This window comes from Muntiacus reevesi, chromosome 13 (assembly GCF_963930625.1).
Source record: "Muntiacus reevesi chromosome 13, mMunRee1.1, whole genome shotgun sequence".
NCBI classification, from domain to species: Eukaryota; Metazoa; Chordata; class Mammalia; order Artiodactyla; family Cervidae; genus Muntiacus; species Muntiacus reevesi.
Window position 1 is genome coordinate 30393007 of NC_089261.1, and position 20262 is coordinate 30413268.

Here is a 20262-nt window from a genome sequence, read left to right on the forward strand (position 1 = left end):
TAGAGAGGGAGGTGTTCAGGATGCCTCCCAAGGTTACAACGTGATAGATACCACTCACTAACTAATGGGAACAGAAAAATAGGAGGCATCGTGAGAAAGGGGGTTGGGTAAAATGAATTCCCTCCAAGTGGTACCTACAGAACTTTCAGGTAAACTGTTCATTTGACCTAAGCTTGAACTCAGAAGAGCAGGATGGGAGGTGGGGATTGTGAAATGGCCAACCCATGGGAAGCTGAAATCAGGAAGTGCAGGGGTTGATTCAGGAAAAGTGTATGAAGAACCAAGATGAGTAAACAGAAATCAGCATGGGAGACTGAAATGCAGTGCTCAGATCCTGGAAGAGAACCAGGAACAAAGGCATCCTGGGAAAAAGAAAAGAAAGTTTGTCAAGAAATGGAGTGGTTGGTTGTGTCACATACGTTTACTCACAGACATAATCATTTTAATGATACAATATACTTTTATGTGCTATATAATAACATAATATGCATTTCTTTTTTGTAAGGTGGTTGCATCAGCAGAGGGTTTCAAAGTTCTGACTTGTAAAATAGCTAGTGGTTGGAGTTGACCACAACTCAATGTACACCCGTACTTGCAGATCTCCATCATATACTTCTTCATATGTCAGTGCTTCTCAGACTTTAATGTGGATGCAAATCACTGAAGGGTTTATTAAAATAAGGGCCCAAATCAGTAGATATATTTTGGGGCCCCAGATAAAATTCTGCATTTCTAACAAAGTCCAGGAGATGCTGATCTTACTCCTGCATGAATCCTGTTTGTATCATTGTTCTTGTTGTTCAGCCCTGTCCGACTGTTTGTGACCCCATAGACTGCAGTACAGCAGACTTTTCTGTCCTTCACTATGAGTTTGTTCAAACTCATGTGCACTGAGTCAGGGGTGCAACCATCTCATCCTCTGTCATCCCTTTCTCCTCCTGCCTTCTGTATTTCTCAGCATAAAAGTCTTTACCAGTGAGTTGGCATTTTGCCTCAGGTAGCCAAATTATTGGACCTTCAACTTCAGCATCAGTCCTTCCAATGAATATTCAGGGTTGATTCCCTTTAAGATTGACTGATTTGATCTCCTTGCTGTCCAAGGGACTCTCAAGAGTTTCCTCCAGCACTGCAGTTCAAAAGTATCAACTCTTTGGCACTGTCTTTTTTATGATCCAACTCTCACATTCATACATGGCTACTGGAAAGACCATAGCTTTGACTATACAGATATTTGTCATCAAAGTGATGTCTCTGCTTTTTAATATACTGTTTTGTATTGACTAGTATTGAAAACCTAGGCTTCTTTAACAGGAAAACCACACCCAGAGCAAAGAAAGTTCTGATCTCAGCACTTTTGGTGAATTGCAGGGGGTAGGGGGAGCAATTTTAAGACAAGTGGTCCACGCACAGAATATAATATGAAGCCGTGACATTTGAAGTTTGGTACAAGCACTGTAAGCTTAACTTGGACATTTTTTGGCACTGGCATTGCCAAAGAATGCTCAAACTACTGCACAATTGCACTCATCTCACACTCTAGCAAATTAATGCTCAAAATTCTACAAGCCAGGCTTCTACAGTACATGAACCATGAACTTCCAGATGTTCAAGCTGGTTTTAGAGAAGACAGAGGAACCAGAGATCAAATTGTCAACATCCACTAGATTATCAAAAAAGCAAGAGAGTGTGAGAAAAACATCTATTTCTGCTTTATTGACTATGCCAAAGCCTTTGCCTGTGTGGATCACCACCAACTGTGGAAAATTCTTAAAGAGATGGGAACACCTGACCATCTGACCTGGCTCTTGAGAAATCTGTATGCAAGTCAGGAAGCAACAGGCAAAACTGGACACGGAACAACAGACTGGTTCCAAATAGGAAAAGGAGTACGTCAAGGCTGTATATTATCATCCTGCTTATTTAACTTATACGCAGAGTACATCATGAGAAACGCTGGGCTGAAGGAACCACAAGCTGGAATCAAGATTGCCGGGAGAAATATTAATAACCTCAGATATGCAAATGACACCACCCTTATGGCAGAAAGTGAAGAGGAACTAGAGAGCCTCTTGATGAAAGTGAAAGAGGAGCATGAAAAAGTTAGCTTAAAGCTCAAGATTCAGAAAACCAAGATCATGGCATCTGGTCCCATCACTTCATGGCAAATAGATGGAGAAACAATGGAAAAAGTGACAGTCTTTATTTTTTTGGGTTCTGAAATCACTGCAGATTGTGACTGCAGCCATGAAATTAAGAGTCTCTTACTCCTTGAAAGGGAAGTTATGACCAACCTAGACAGCATATTAAAAAGCAGAGAGATTCCTTTGCCAACCAAGGTCCGTCTAGTCAAGGCTATAGTTTTTTCAGTAGTCATGTATGGATGTGAGAGTTGGACTATAAAGAAAGCTGAGAGCCAAAGAATTGATGCTTTTGAACTGTGGTGTTGGAGAAGACTCTTGAGAATCCCATGGACTGCAAGGAGATCCAACCAGTCCTTCCTAAAGGAGATCAGTCCTGAATATTCATTGGAAGGACTGATGTTGAAGCTGAAACTCCACCTGATGGGAAGATCTGACTCATTTGAAAAGACTTTGATGCTGGGAAAGATCAAAGGTAGGAGAAGGGGACGACAGAGAATGAGATGGTTGGATGGCATCACCTGGACATGCGTCTGAGTAACCTTGGTAGTTGGTGATGAACAGGGAGGCCTGGTGTGCTGAATGATCATTTACATTCATAAACTGAAGTAATTACATATAGCTCTTCATTCTAGGAACCAGTTTTATAGTCAATTTATTATGCAAACAAAAAGGAAATCTAGTGGATTTGGGGGAGGGTTGGTTTCTGAGACATATCAGGAATTTGCATCTACACTAATATCAGGGCTCTATCCAGGTACTTAACCACGGTTACACCTAATAAAATAGCTATGAATTGTCTCACAGACCAACTGGAACTATGAAAGTTCTTAAATTAATTTGAATGTTGGCTTTTAAATTTATTTATTCAAAATTCATTGAACAAGTATTGGATGTGAGAACTTCAGGTGGTTATTGAGGCTACTGATGAATATAATTCTATAGGGTAACTGACGGCTGCTTATGAGCCTTGAGGAGGAAAAGGTTTGGACTGAAGATTCAAGTCATTCCTCATCAAAGCATCTCAGGATCTCTGAATCCAGAGCGTATCAGCTGTAACTGCCAGGTAAGTGGGCACATTGAACACTTTACACATCCTTCATCATGTCTGATAGAAATAGCAATAGTCTTCAATGAGGTGTCACCTCACACTGGTCAGAATGGCTATCATGAAAATGTCTACAAACTATTAATGCTGGAGAGGATGTGGAGAAAAGGGAGCCCTCCTATACTGTTGGTGGGAATTGATAGGTAGCTGTAGAGAACAGTATGGAAACTACTTAAAGGAGCTACTGTATGATCCTACAATCCCACCCCTGGGCATATATCCGGAGAAAAACTCATGTCAATGTATGACAAAAACCACTACAATATTGTAAAGTAATTAGCCTCCAACTAATAAAAATAAATGAAAAAAAAAAAAACAAAAAACAAAAGGATACATGCACCCCAATGTCAATGGCAACACTATTTACAATAACCAAGACATGGAAGCACCCAAAGTATCCATTGACAGGTGAATGGATAAAGAAGATGGGGTATATATATACAGTGGAATACTACTAAGCCACAAAAAGGAATGGAATACTACCATTTGTGGCAACATGGATGGACCTGAAGATGATCATACTAAGTGAAGTAAGTCAGAGAAAGACAAATATCATATGACATCATTTATATATGGAATCTAAAAAAAAAGTTGATACAAAGAAACTTATTTACAAAGCATAAATAGACTAACAAAGAAAACAAACTTAAGGTTATTGAAGGGGATGGGAGGAGGAGAGAAAAATTAGGAGTTTTGGATTAGCAGATATACAGTACTATATATAAAATGGATAAACACAGAGGCCTACTATGTAGTAAAGGGAACTGTATTCAATATCCTGTAATAACCTATGATGATAAAGAATCTGAAAAAGAACAGATATGTATACATATATACACACACACACACATATGAATCACTTTTCTGTCATCTGAAACTAATATAACATTGTTATCCACTATACTTCAATACTAAAATGGTTATATAAAAAAAAGAAATAGCAATAGTTGGATGGACATACAGGGCTTCATGACCTGTTTTGATTCCAGGACTTGGCTGAGCACCCCTGGTCTAGATTTTCTGAAACAGACATTGGGCTGCAAAGACTCAGACATATGGCAAGTCTTTGATAGAATTCAAGAATGAAGCTTACTTTATAGAGAGAAGAACATAGATTTTGTTTGTTCACAGGCTAATTTTAAAAGGAAATGCAAATGCATGCACAATAGTGCCTTCTCCCAGGAAGAGAAACCAAATATGAACCTCCTAATTTTCTCCAAAAGTTTTTATACATCTGTGTGTGATGTTGAGTAATTAGTCACGACACATTCTCACTTCCCTACTCAATCTCCAGCTGCAAAAATTAAGATGAAACACTCTCCACAAATGTAATCGTTACAAAGTGTTGAAGCAGATTTGGATGAAAGACAGTTTAGAAACAAGTCATTCAGATTTATTGCCATGCCAGTTGACTGCAGCAAGACACACGTCTTGTTAACAGCGGTTTGTTTGCCTTTATTCCATGATGATGACACAATATACTGTCAAAGTAGATACACGCTATGCAATACAGGAAGAATTTGATTTAGCAAATCCCATACATTAAACCACCCAGATATATGATGTCAGTGAAAACTCATTGATTGAGTGATCAAGTGTTTCAGAAGAGTTCTAAAGATATTCACTATAGAATTGGTCAATATAAATCTCTTCATCTTATGCTTTTTGTTTATGGTAAGTTTCTTCTCAAGGTGGTCAAGTCCAGTAGCCTCTGTCTTCAGGGATTCCAGGAGCTAAGCTGGAAGCAATATCAGCTCCCTCCCTCCTGCTTCTGCTGAAATGCTGGCAAATCACATTTTCAGATCACAGCTTTAGGACAGAAAGCAAGGCATATCAAATACGGCCAATGAATTATTCATGTACTTCCTGCGTTTCTTGTAATAGATTTTTTTCCAGATATGTGTGACACGTACTTGCTGATCTTTGAATATTCTGAAATTAAGACTGCCAGTCTGGAAATTTGGAAGATAAACCCTATAATACATACTATCATTAAAAAAAATAGCATCTCCATTAGGATATATTAATTTTATTCCTAGTGCAGGTTAAATATAGAAAACCAGGAATGCATCTTATTTTCTAAATTTTAGAGAGGATGGAACCTTAAAATTTGTCTGTTGCCTACTATTATTAAACAGACATTTTAGTTATATCAGAAACTAGTTTATTTCATATAAATGATATTTTTTAATTTCATATAAATGATATTTTATTTACATCTCTCTGTGATGTCATTGGAACTAGTTGTTTACTGTTAAGTCCAGCAGGTACTTCTGTACTAAAATTGATCACTTCTTTTCCCTAGAATTTCTTTTGGTTACAGGAAACTTTTATAGTGTTTAGTGGGTTGTCATGAATTTGACTTACATTGAAGGTGTTACTTAAAATAATACTAAGCACTTTAAACAGAGTTAAATTTTGCCCTTCTTAGTAAAATATTTACTTATTAAATGGATTGAAGACCATTAAAAATTTTGTATAGTTTGTTATTTTCCTGAACAAGAGATTAAAAAAAAACACTTGCATTGTTTTCAACTTAGCTTAGAAAATAATTATAATTTTTCTACTTGAGTTCTGTGGAAGACCTGATCTCATAACAAATGAGGATAGGGTAATAGCTCATTTTTTACTGACAAATGGGCAAAATATCCACCATACACCTAGCATTGAGTAGCATTGACGATTTTAAAAATTAAATTTGCAACAAAATTTAAAGACAGACTTCAAAAGGATTTATAGGGTCACTTAATATTTAGCTTATAAGTATAAATTGGAAATAGTGTATTTCAGTAGCAAAAAAGTAAAAATAAGTGATTGTTGGAGTCATAATAATTTATAATGTAAAACATTTTCTAATACTAGGATAATAACAGTAAAGGGGAACTTAATCTCAAAAACAAAATTCCAACAAAAGTTCATTTGCTGATGTCAACCAATGAAAAGGGTGTACTTCCTGCTAAGTGAATGAGAGTTTAAGAGTGAGTTTATAGTGAGTCTTAGGATAATCCCTGTTCCAACCTCTCTTTACAGATAAAGTATTAAAATAAAGTTCTAAGCATCCTCACAAATACAGCTAACTTTAAAGAGAAGCGGTCAGAGGTAGCATCATCCTCTCTTTATTGTGAGTAGAAGGTCAAGGGGCAATGGTTTCCTGTGATAAACGAGAATGAAGAATAATATTAAAAATACACATATATATGAATCACTTTGCTGTAGAGCAGAAAGTAATATAACATGTATATCAAAAAAATAGTTTCACATTTCTCCAATTGCTCTCAATCTCCTTCCTCCACAAGAGACAGACAGTTACATTGAACATATATTTTTAATTTAATATTTTGGCTGTGCCATGTGGCATGTGAGATCTTAGTTCCCTGAACAGGAATAGAACCTGTACCCCTTGCAGTGGAATCCTAACCCCTGGGCCACCAGGAAAGCCCCTAAATCAAATACAATATCTAATCCTCAAGTTATAGTTCTATTTGGCAAACAAGTTTTAGAAAATAAAATGGAATCAAGGATTTATCCACACCAAGAGAATGAACAGTATTCCGGATGTAATCTATGCATTATATAAATAATCACAAAAGAATTAAAGACATGGAGATTATACAATTAACATAATGTTTTATAAAGAAAGAATGAATAAATGAGAGATACTGATAGAGAAAAAGCCTGGAAAGAAGATAGCATAAAGAGCAGATGAATTTTTCCCTAAGTGTCTTAAGTTATAGAATAGTTCGTTAAAAGCTAAATGTTAAACATTTTAAGTAAATGTTTCAATGTTTTGTATTAGTTAAGTGTTTATTAAACCATAAAGTAAATAATAACAATGAGACTATTACTGAAAAGGTAGACCACATTATCTGAGAGCTTACTTTCTCTTCTTAATAGAAAAATGATAGATGCTCACTGAAATAGAAGCAAATGCATTGCAAAGGATTCTATGCTTTTAATATGTTTTTAATAACATTTTTTTCACAGTTTTAGAGAGATCATTTAGAACGGTTGTATCTTATATTGATGAAACATTTTCCAAAGAACTTATTTCCTGTTTAATTTCAATTTCTTGTTCATAAGTTGCAAAGTGAAGGTATGTATAAAACTTTCCTGGAGATACAGCACATATGATACAATCTCCTTGCAAAGAAAATAATACCTACTAGTCTCATTTGCCAAATAGCACTGCATAACAAATGCCCTCAAGATCCCAGCAGCTTACAACAAGAATTATTTATTTTTCAGTCAAGTGTGTGTGGGTTGTTTGGAATCTGCAGAACTTGTCCCTTTGGTAGGAACTGGGTTCAGAAGGACAGCCAACTATCTGTACCAGCATATGACACCTGTCACAGATATTATACTTCCATCTTGTAGGTTACAGCATGCCATGGCAAAGACCACATTCTGATAGAAACATACACCTCAGCCACCATTAAGTCATGGGAAAGGAGTAGACGTCAGCTACTACTACCAGGGGCAAAACCGAGACCAGAAATGCCATTTAATTACCTATATATTTATCTACACATTGACATGCATAGATAAACATGGTGGGGAACATGGTGATAAAATTTTGGATTTTTTTTTTTTTTTACTTTACTCCTTGTTCTTTTTGAGGGGGAGGGATTTTATTTCTTAAATCTTGCAATACTTAATTATAAAATTTACTGCAGTCATAATTTCTTAGAATGATGTCATTGAGATATAATTCAAATATAAATATTTTACCATTTTGAACTGTAGAATTCAGTGGTCACCAGTATCTAATTTCAGAGTATTTTCATCACTCCAAAGGGAAAAGCTGTCCTCATTAGCAGTCCTGCCCTTTTACCCACTTCTACCAGCCCCTGGCAAAACACTTGTCAAATTTCTTTTTGTATAGATTAGTCAGTCCCGAACATTGCATATAAATGTAGTCTTAGATTTTATGGTCTTTTTTTACTGGCTTTTTCTACCTGGCACCATGTTTTCAGGGATCATCTACACTGCAGCATGTATCAATACTTCATTACTTTTTATTTTTATTGTCTAATATTCTATTGTATAGATACACTGTGCTTTGTTAACTTGATTACTAGTTGATGGACGTTTGGGTGTTTTTGTATATATATATATTTTTTACTATAATGAAAAATGTTGCTATGAACCATCGTGTGTGGGGATTTTCCATTTTCTTGAGTGTATACCTGGGGGTAGAATTACTAATTCATGTTTACTCTGGGTTTAAGGTTTTGAAGAACTGCATCACTGTTTTCAAAGTTGCTACAGTAGGATCAGCTTTCCTGTTTCTTTAAAATGGTAGCTGGGAGTACATATGTATTTCTAAAACAATAAAGTTATTAATCTTAATAGCTATCCTTCCCATGAAACTACTATGCTTCTTTCTTAAATTGTGTATGCTGCTGCTGCTAAGTCTCTTCAGTCGTGTCTGACTCTGTGTGACCCCATAGACCGCAGTCCACCAGATTCCTCTGACCATGGAATTCTCTAGGCAAGAATACTGGAGTGGGTTGCCATTTTCTCCTCCTAAATTTTGTACAAATTTATACTAAATAAAATTACTAGAATGGCTTAGAAAAGTTACAAAAAGATTGCATTTAGTGTAAGTGGCTAGGCAAATGCTTTCTGAAGCAGAGTACAAAATATAATGAGCATTTTAATACACACGGGAGGACATGATTGAAATAGATGATCACAGGAACAGTGCTCCATAGACAGTGCTAGCACAAAACAGAAACAGACTCTCAGACATAGAGAGCCGACTTGCCAAGGGGGTGGAGGGGTGGGGGAGGGGCGTGGGGGAGGGGTGGATTAGGGGGTAGCAGACTATTATATACAGAATGGATAAACAAGGTCCTACTGCACAGCACAGGGAATTATAGTCAATACCCTGTGATAAACTATAATGGAAAAGAATATGAAAAAGAATGTATACATATGTATAGCTGAGGCACTTTGCTGTATACCCAAAAATAACATGACATTGCAAATCAACTATTCAAACTATTTAAATTTAAATTTAAAGAAAAAACTGGAAACGCTGTATTAAACGCAGTTCTACAGGTCACAGCTATCAGATTTCACAGCGTGTTGATAAGGCTAATAAGAGTGGTCAAATGACCAGATGGAGACGTGGTAGACTTTCCAGGACAGCAGCCAAGCTGTATCTAGTCAGCCTCCAGGCAGCTGGGACACAATTATGATAATAACTCAATAATACAGAGCAGGTATTTTCACTTTGTCTTTCACGTGGGTGGGTGCAGGGGAGGACTGTCAGGTGGGAAAGTGCTTGAAAGGCTATTTCCTGAAAGAGCCTGGGACCTAGATGGCTCCCAGGCAAGTTTGAATGCAGGGCTCAAGTGCTGAAGACACCAGCCTGCCTTGAGATCTACTTCTAAAACACAGGCTCACACATCTTGATGTGTGCCATGTTAGGTATGTGGATCCACGTGCTAGAGGGGTCTGGGCTTACCCCTTTTAGTATCAGCCTCTGAAAATGCAAAGACAGGAGTAGGAAGTTACACTCCCTCATTTCATACCACCATATAATCTGTCATCAAGCATTTCATTAATCACACACAACTCCAAGTCACTTGCAACTTAATTTACCACTAATCAGTATCAAGATAACCGAGAAAAAGAAAACCACTGTTCAAAAGTACAGGAGCCCAGAGGCAGGAAAGCCTCACCAGAAATGCTTACTTTTCTGCCTGTCTTTTGAACTGATAGCACCTTTTGCAAAATAAAAATCATGGTGACACAAATCTTGCAAACACACACTCAGTTTCTCCCCAAAATAGCTTCATTCTTTTATTTGGTGATTCAATACATTTTTAATTCCAATAGTCACCACATAACCTAGGCACAAGATTCAGCATTGTACAAGCGAAGGATTTGACTGATTTTCTTTCCAATTGCCAAAGAGTACAATAAGTGAATTGATTAAAGGATATACTTCTGTACATAAAAATATTCATGTATTTATACAAGTGTATGGAACAGAGTTTAAAGATAATCTAACCAGAACATCACAATAAATAGGATGTGTTCCTATAGGACAGCTGAACATGCTTTGTCAGGAGGTTGTCAAGTCTCTTATTCTCAAGGTGCTTTATGATCTTCTGAGCTGGGCTCACACTTTCCTAAATAAGGGTTAGAGGTTAGTAACGCCTGGACCTGGATGCCTCTGGGGGTATTCTGCTTTTTACTTTCATCTCAATAAGAGGAGTTGAAGACACAATTATTTATTTTCCAAGAGTCTTTGCAACTTACCAAATTCTATCCATTTCCCAATTAATATTTGAAAAAGTAGATTGATATAAGCTCTAGCACCATACAAGAAAGAAATACATGTATTTTTGTCAGAGCAACAATATTTTATATCATCTTTGTCCCTCTGGCTATAACAATTCTGTTTAGAAAATTTTACCAAGCTAAAAATAGTTGATCTAGGCTGTCATAAAAAAGAATATTAAATACCTTTGGTAAAAATAGATATATTTAACAAGATTAGAAAAGCAAACAGTTATAATGTCAAAAGGAGACTATAAAAAATGTACACAATAAAACAAATAAACCAACTTATAAAGTGAAGATAAGGCCACTCTTCTCAGGTTTGTCTGTTCCAAACCATGCATGGAGGTCTCTTCTTCTAAATGGTAGAAATCTGATTAAGAAATATGGAAAATCCAGTCTCTCCTATCAGCATGACAAGTTTAATTCATGGCAACACAGTTCCTTTTTAAAACCCATGTTGGTAGAACTTAGAACACTCTTATACATGTGACTAGAAGAAACAATCCGAGATTTCTGTGATTTGAGCCCCAGAGCACGGGGCTTAGAGTTAAGCAAGGCGACAGAACCAGGGGCTCACAGGCAGTGTTTCCTGTGCTGACATGAACCTAGGCCACATCCAGACCAGAGACAGAGGGCAGCCCAGGGTGCTCACAGGGACTTTGCAACTAACTAGAAATCTACAAGGTTCATTCCTTTCCCGGCAAGGCGAGGACGTTCCTCTTGTCATGGGGCCTCATCTCCAAAGGGCCGTTGCACAACCCCTAATTCTGCCTGGTGTCTCCTCTCTCAGAACACGCTGTAAATCCTGAAGATGAAAGGGCCCTGGAGCCAACAGCCGGGACTGTGGATGGAGATAAGGCACAAGTTCTGTCGCAGAGGCAGCCCTGAGCCGCCGCGAGGCATTATCCCCCAGGGTTCCCCCTGCACACGCAGTCACACTCCTCATGGTGCTCGAGGGCCACGTCCGTGAGTGACTTATGCAGCCCCCGGACGCCTGTCTTGGGTCTCAACTGGAGGACCTGAAAGGGAACAATGGAAACCACCTTTAAAATCAGGCCACGTCTGCAACTTGTGACTTCATGGGCAGGAATGATTTCAGAACAGAATCTCGGGGCCCAACAATGACTTAACACATTTTAATTTCTACTCCTGAAGGCATTATGAACATATTCCTCCACCCTTCAAAGAAATCACAAATGATTATCATCTTTCCATGAAAGGAAAGACCTTTTAATACCAACAATTAGGAAGGAGGCTGCTCAGAATAAATAGACTTGTGCTTGCCAAGGGAGAGAGGGACAGGTGAGGGAATGGATTGGGACTTTGGGATTAGCAGATGCAAACTAGAATACAAAGAGTGGATAAACAACAAAGTCCTACTGTATTGCATAGGGAACTATATCTTGTTATAAAACATAATGGAAAAGAATATGAAAAATAATATATATGTATATGTATAACTGAGTCACTTTGCCATACAGCAGAAATTAACGCAACATTGGAAATCAACTACACTTCAATAAAATAAAATTTTAAAAAAGAATAGTTTTTAAATTGCAAGATTCACTATACCCTCTTTCCCTTGCGCATTTAACTGCAATCAGAGGGAATTTCACCTTCTTTAGGTGTTTTGGAAACCACTACTGAACAATCTGTTCTTCCGTTTGTTGTTTTCTTTCATTCATTTATTCACATGCTTAGCAAATATTTATCCTTGGAGCACAGCAGGCAAGTACTGCGATGCTGTGAAAAGAAACCCGACCCGTCTGCAGCTGAGTCTGCTCAATTATGCTGCTCATTAACGTGCTTGGCTACACGTCAAATCCTCTGTAAACTTGATGAGATGGATTAGATGTACTTCGTCGACAACAGCTCCGTCACAGTTAACTTTCTGCAGCTGGGTCCTACTGTGTCGTGTACAGTTGGCAGGAATAACAAGAATGCCTCTATTAAATGAAGTTATTTGCAGTTTGGATGGTTGAGATTTTTAACCAAAAATACAGCAAAACAGACACTGATACTAAACACACCCTTTTCAAACTGTGATGAAAGGATACAGCTATGTATTCTATACACGATTCTCTGATATATTTGATAAGAACTAACTACTCAACGTACATTACATTTTAGGTCTTATAACAGAAATGATAACAAAGTTTTAGAAATTATGTGGCTTTGGCTTATGAACAGAGCACAGAATAATGTGAAGTTGTGTAGTTTGCTCTCTGAGTCTGACACAGATAACTTTGCAGAGCAACTTCTAAAAGATACCATTCTGGAAATATTCATTAATCCAAAACGGCACAAATCAGGTTTTACCGGGGCTTCCTTGGTTGCTCAGTGGTAAAGACTGTCTGTACCTGCCAATGCAGGAGACTCGGGTCTGGGAAGATCCCTTGGAGAAGGAAATGGCAACCCTCTCCAGTATTCTTGCCTGGATAATCCCATGGACAGAGGAGTCTGGTGGGTTACAGTTCATGGGGTCGCAAAGAGCTGGACATGACTTAGTAACTAAACAACAACAACAACTGGTTTTATGACTGTTTTACTTAAATATTTAACAATGAAAAACAAAGAAGCGTCCTCCCTTTGGAGTATCTGGTCATATCAAAGGTTAATTAACTGACATTTTTTGAATGCTTACTGGGTACCAGGTGATCTAATACTTTTCACATACTTTAACTCACTAGAATTCTATGAAGTAATTTACAACTATTAGCCTTATTTTACAAATGAGTGAACAGAAGCTTAGAGAGAATGAGTGACACAGTCACTATCTGTACTTTTGCCAAATGAGAATGATTACAATGATAGATAATAATTTCACCAAGAACCAGAATATTACTAGTCATATACTCTACTTATTTAGTAACTTTCTTCCTAGAGAAATAAGCTGCAAAGTCTTATGATAGTTATGAAAAATAGTAAGCTTTTAAAGTAGATTTTCTATGACATTTACAATTCTAGAGTGATAATTATTCAGACTATTATTTTTATGTGAAACTTAATCCAGTGAGATGAATACAGTTTATGTGTTGGTACTGATCTCTCACTTTTGACCAACATAGTGAAAGTGAAAGTGAAGTCACTCAGTCGTGTCCGACTCTTTGCGACCCCGTGGACTGTAGCCCACCAGGCTCCTCCATCCATGGGATTCTCCAGGCAAGAATACTGGAGTGGGTTGCCACTTCCTTCTCCAGGGCATCTTGGAGGTATCAAACCCAGGTCTCCTGCATTGCAGGCAGACGCTTTAACCTCTGAGCCACCAGGGAAGCCCTGACCAACATAGGGCGGCATCAAAACCAACGACTCCTAAGATGCTGGCAGTATGCCTTATCATCACTCTCGACAAGTAGCTTCTGGAATCTGGTCGGGTGGATACATACAGTGCAATACTGGGAATGTCTTTAATTCCTGTGTCCATTTATATACATTCTCCCAGTTGGCAGGGGAAAGAATGACCATGAATGGTAAGGATTAGTGAGACCCCTATATACAGTTCTGACAGTCTACATCACACCAGGCTGCAACCCAACAATCCTTCTTCCCTCTGCAGAGCTTACACAAGATGCAGTCACCACACAATTGCCCCCTCTCCACCCCATCTTCATCCACCCATGCCTGTGGATATTTACAAAAGCAAAAGAATCTCATAATGTTCCAAGGGTGTTCAGGTCTTGAATGTGGTGCAGGTTTAATAAGTGTTTTCCCTCTTAATTCCCTTTGAAAGTTTGGACTTTGGAAGACACAGAGAGATCTGGAAAATGACTACCTGGTCCCAGACAATGTTAAAAAGGGTTACTGGTCTTTAGTGCATGGCTTATGATACAGGAAAGAAATGAGGTAGAAGCATATCTCACAAAGGTTTTGAGGAAGAGATTCAAACTACAATTTTGACTGTGTAAAGAAATAATGCAAGGAAATGCTAAAACCAGAGACTGCAGAGAGAACAGATCAGGCCAGAAAGACCCATCAAGGAACAATGCACGTGTACTGCTGTCCCAAATTCCGGGTCACACAGAGCCTTGGGTGATGGGACACATTACTAGAGCAAGGCAGTTGAGTGGTATAATTATCCCCCCTCCTCCCAAAAAAACAGATCTACACAAGAAAAGACTATGTGCTATGAAAAATGAAACTAAATGTATGAAGACGTAAACAAGATGGAGCCCATTAGGGTGATTAAGAATGGGGGAAAGGAGCGATACATTTGTCAGAATATCTTACAAATGTTTTTGCCAGAAAGAAAATATCCTATTTCTGGGCAAAATTCATTAAATCTGTATTGATTAGTTGCCATAGTCAAAGAATAAGGCTAGACAAGGTGGAGGGGGCAAAAATAAAGCTGAGTGAGTGTTAGTCACTCAGTCACGTCCAACTCTTCGCAAAGCCATAGACTGTAGCCCACCGCACTCCACTGTCCCTGGGTTCTCCAGGCAAGAATACTGGAGTAGGTAGCCATTCCCTTCTCCAGGAGATCTTCCTGACCCAGGGATTAAACCTGGCTTGCCTGCATTGCAGGCGGATTCTTTACCGTCTGAGTCACCAGGGAAAGTTGAGTGAGACAATCGCCAGTATATATGGAGGGCTTGAAATGTGCCAGACCTCATTCTAGGTATTTGTAAGTATCAGCTCCTTGAGTCCTCACAATGAGGCGTGAAGGCTTACAGCTCACATCACAGAAATTGAGGGGCCAGGGATTAAGTAATTAGCCCAAAGTCACACAGCCTTGGATTCCCTGCATTTGAGCCCTGCATTGTAATGGCATCTTTATTCTTAGTTCTCAATTTGGGAGAAACAAATACAAAGTAATAACTGTTCTCTAACAGAAATATCATTAAAGTTGCACACATGCAGGAGGATGAACTACAGTTATGCTGGGATTGACAGTAAACTAAAAAGTTGTAACATCTAGGTTTACACATACATAAAACCCCTGTCTTGTTTTTCTGAAAATGTGTGTTTTGGAGACAGGGAAATTAAGAAAACATTTTTTGTTTTTGGCTAAAATGGCTTCAAATAAAGACTATCTGGTTTTAGATAAAAAAGCAATAAAAATCTAATTTGAAAATATTTTATCAAAATATAACATTATGTTACATTTTATGATTTTTTAAGTTTGTGAAAACCCAATGAAAATGCTAAAGGAAGCAAAAGAGGGAATTATTCAGTTATATTTGTAGTCACACAAATAGATACACTTCAGCTTAATATGTAGGCAAGCTGCATAAAAGAGCTGGATGAAAGAGATAAAATATAAAACTTTTAAGCTCTGTCTTTGCTTCTGCTTTGTCCATGAAGTAGAATAATCTTTAAACTGAGAACTGGACCAAGGATCATCAAAAAGAATGAAAGCCTTCACTTTAAATAAGTTTCTAGATCTTGATTAATGGTATTCAATAACAATGATTTTAGAAATGTTATAAGCTACGTTTTTGAAAAAGTTCATTTATTTAGAAGTAATGCTAAATTTACTAGCCTCAGAAAATACAAAGTATAAGGCTGAGAAAAGTTTAGGGCTCAGGAACCATGAATTACACCAAACAAATAATCTTTTTTCATAGGCTAATTTGATTGCTAAAAAAATAGTATCAAAGAAAATTTTATAATTCCAATGAAACATTGAAAAAATTAAGACAGGATTAGGTTGGCAATATCTGTGAGAAATGTGGAATTGGTAACCATATAATTATATCTGTGTGCATACACTTTAGAGATATTTGTGGGAAATGTACTCGATGATCACACAACTAGATAAACACCCACAGTTGTTAAGTGTGGACTATAGGTAGTGCCCACAATCAACCCCAACTGAAGGCTGGAGAAGATGAATCAATGCCCTTCTGAAGGGCAGTCGTGCAGAAGCTCTGCCCATGGCCTTTCCCCACAGAATTTTACTTGAGACTTTAGGACACGTATTGCACACTCTGTGGCAACTTTCTGGATAACTCTGAAGCTAATGGTATTTGAAAAGAAATTTACAAGTATAGGATGGAGGAGGATCCTCTTGATCTGAGGACTGATTCTGCAGCCCCAAGGCCTGACATGGACTCAGCATCTGATAAGCTTGTTTAGGAAAGCTCACAAGACTACTCTGGCCTTTATAGCTCTTCACAAGTTGGGTCATAAACCCAAGACTTGTCGGCTAAATCAGGTCCCCAGATACACTTTCCTTAGTAAGTACCTGCTTTAGAAAGTTCAAAATTGAATAATTTTAGGTGGGAAAAGAGTCGCTCCAGTTTACCTCTTACTTTAATTACATCCTTTTACATTATACTAATCAACTCTAATATCAGCCTCCCTTTGAGGCATTTTGACCTTAACATGTTTTAGAATAGGACCCTATGGGCCACTCCCCTTCTCCACGTCCTCATTTTGTCTTTTGTCTGTAGAAAAACTATTCAAAGAGTAAATTTAATAGGAGAAGTGAGAAAATGCAGAAAGGAAAACCGTCAAGTAAAATAATAATAGTTTAGTCATTAAACAAAATTAAGGACCTTTGGAGTTCTTCCTCAAGGGCTATTGATAGTATCCTGAGCCATATCCTTTGAGCTGTTTCTCAGACACCAGGTAAAAGAACTGAACCATATGCTCCCCACAAGCACATAGCTTCTAGACCAGTTGGAACCAGAAGGTTGATGATGTTGACTTCTGATGACCTTACCACCAACTAATTAGAAGAAAGTTCATGAGCTGAAACCATTTCCCTTACCCCATCTTTAAAAACCTTTTCCTGGAGGCCTTTAGGCATTCAAGTCTTTTAAACGCTAACTACCTGGACTCCTTGTTTGGGCCTATAATAAACATTGTATTTCCTTTACAAGCTGGGTCAACAGACTGACTTTACCGCTCGGGAGGGCAAGCAACCCAAGTTTGGCTCAGTAACAGAACTGCCATGTGAAGGGTTTTTTCTTAACTAAATTCCCAGTTCTCAGAGTAGCAACAAAGCCATCCCCTGGGCAGAGTGGGATTGGGGTTCCTCCTGAAACAGGAGTGGAGGGCGTTTCTAGCACAAAGGTCTCTAGATGCATGTGGAATATGAGAGCAAGCAGTCCTATTTATTCTCCAGGCTGCCAGTTTTGGAAGTTATCTTCTAAAAACTGTCATCTAATAATTGTCAGAGAATAAAACCATCAGGAAAAATTGATCCTAGTTTGCACTTATGCAGGCTAAGTGTCCTGATGATAGTTATAGCAAGTTAAAAATAGACCTAGGGTAGAAACAGGGACCTTCTATTCTGGAATTCAGTGATTTTTTTTCCCATTTAGTCAACTGCCAACACAATACCAGGGAAGAGCTGGGCAGCCCTGTCACATGAGTGCAATTTATGACATGACATATTCAGATTACCCAACAGATGTGGGTTCTGCTGGTGCCTTCATACATAAGAAAAATCATTTCATTTATTAAGTAGATATTTATTTTGTGCCATTCTTTTATTTAGCAAAAAAGACAAAAACAAATGAAGCCACACTGAAATGATGTTAGGAGGCAGACTTTGGTTTGGTTTTGTAAAACTTAAAGTTTGTGAAACATATTTTGTAAAGACCGAAGTTGAGCCATCAAAAGGGATTGCTTCCTGATGTGTGAAAGCTATGTGCCGCTGGAGAGGGTGGTGGAGGGTATAACTGGGGATAAGTAATAAGAATTTTAAATGTTTAACCCTAACATTACCAAGGCTCTGAAAACCAAAAATTACTAAGAATTTAATAATTCTTATTAAATTACAGAATATGAAGAATATTTCCTTTTGTATTTTCCTTAATTCCATAGGATAAAGACATAGAAGGATGAAGAATCCATAGAAGGTTTAACATACTATTTGGGGCCACATGAATAATAGGAAAATACAATATAAATGATGAATAATAAGAAGTATAATTATGAATATGCTCTTGGGATTTATGTGTTAGCATTACCCCAAATGGAAAAAATAAACATCAAAGATCTCTTTTCTCCAAAATGGACCATAATTTACCTCCAAGTTTGTCTTTAAAATATTTTCCCTTGATTTTTTTTCCCCTTGATATTTTGAAAAGGTGAAAATTTTATCCATTTTTCCCCATCCACAAGAACATATTGTGTTTTTTCCCATGAGAGAGGAAAAAGTCCACTGATCACCCGTGATTGTCCATTCGGAGGACAAGCTGTCCAAATCCTTCATGTCTGGCTTTCTGAGATTAAGGTTCTAATTTTTAAATAAAAGTAATAAATAAAAACAGAAACTCTTCTGTAAACCTTGGTTTGGTTTCGTTTGGTTTCCCTGAAGATGACCTCTCCTTGAAGACAACAAGCCTTCCCCGAGGCACTGCTTTAGGATATTCTGGGACACAAGCCCCAAGCCCCCAACTCAAAAGACCAGGAGAGGCAAGGATGTCGGTACCTCGTGATACTTCTTGGTGACCCTGCTGGGAACACACTGACACTCGCTGCAGGTGTGCAAGCAGCACGCGCAGTTCCCGCCACAGCGCTTCACCAGGAGGCAGCCCGGCCAGAAGATGGTGTCGGTCCTCTTCAGCTCCTCCCGGACGGACACGGAGAAGTTGCGGGGCGTGCAGCTGTAGAGCCGCACCTCCTCCTTGAGCAGGTTCAGGTCCACCACTGCGGGGCACAAAGGAGCCAAGAGGGGGTGAGCTCCGAGCCGGACGCACTTCACTAAGCTCTAAATCTAACTATTTCATGAACCATCACCTTAAGAATAACCCTAATTATTGAACCAGGTCTTAGGGTGATGTAGCTTGTGGGCTGGACTTTCTATTTGATGGCAAACAGAGCTTACTTGTGACCCAGGGATGGTTGAAGAGGTGGCATTGTGCAGAGTTGAGGATGGAGCCAAAAGAAACAGTTAAGAGCCAAACATAGGACACTTTACAGGAAAAATGGGGCTACATCTTCTAACCTTTGAGAAAAAAATCAAACACGGGACACATTGAAGGGAAGAATAGAATGTAAAATGAAAGCTTTGATGAAAAAATAAATCCAAGTTTTAGAAGGATGACAAACTCACACAATGAATGAAGAACGAAGTTCAGAAATTTGCTGGCAGAACTTTACAAGAATCATAGAATGTGAAGAGGAATGAAGAAAATGAGTTTTTGAAGACAGCTGAGTGGACCAGGAGTGAAAAATAAGACACTTTTTAAAAGAGCAGGAGTTGTTGGAAAGCATTGCTTCTGGTGTGTTGATTAGTTTATGGACTTGAAAATTTAGTTTAACTACACTCCTTTAGATTTCTGTTGCTGCTGCTGCTGCTGCTAAGTCGCTTCAGTCGTGTCCGACTCTGTGCAACCCCATAGACGGCAGCCCACCAGGCTCCCCCATCCCTGGGATTCTCCAGGCAAGAACACTGGAGTAGGTTGCCATTTCCTTCTCCAATGCATGGAAGTGAAAAGTGAAGTCACTCAGTCATGTCTGACTCTTGGTGACCCCATGGACTGCAGCCTACCAGGCTCCTCCATCCATGGGATTTTCCAGGCAAGATTTCTAGTCTCCTTTTAATGGATGGAAGTAATGTCTAATTTATAACCATTGTCTCTATTGTTTTAGTAACTTGGTTAACTATGTTGTGCTTTATTCTTTAGAATATCTACTTATTAAGAGCAAAAAAATATCCTTTTATTAATTGCTACAGTAAATTCTCAAAGAACCATTGCTTTTAGCTACAAGATGACTTTGCCTTAGTTAAGTTATATCAAAATAATGTGTCACATTTAGTATAAA

At 38.2% G+C, this 20262-nt stretch overlaps 1 protein-coding gene across 2 annotated transcripts in view; it reads right to left on the minus strand.

The window, feature by feature from the left end:
- Nucleotides 1-10030: 10030 nt before the first annotated feature.
- The window catches only part of PDGFC (platelet derived growth factor C), a 239304-nt gene continuing 229072 nt past the window's right edge, over nucleotides 10031-20262 (minus strand). For both annotated transcript variants that reach the window (XM_065903661.1, XM_065903662.1), the window contains 2 exons: nucleotides 18926-19143; nucleotides 10031-11561 (listed from right to left, as the gene is read on the minus strand). In XM_065903661.1, the coding sequence (XP_065759733.1) occupies nucleotides 11445-11561; nucleotides 18926-19143 (335 nt within the window). In that variant the 3' untranslated portion in view covers nucleotides 10031-11444. The remainder of the gene's footprint in view (nucleotides 11562-18925; nucleotides 19144-20262) is intronic.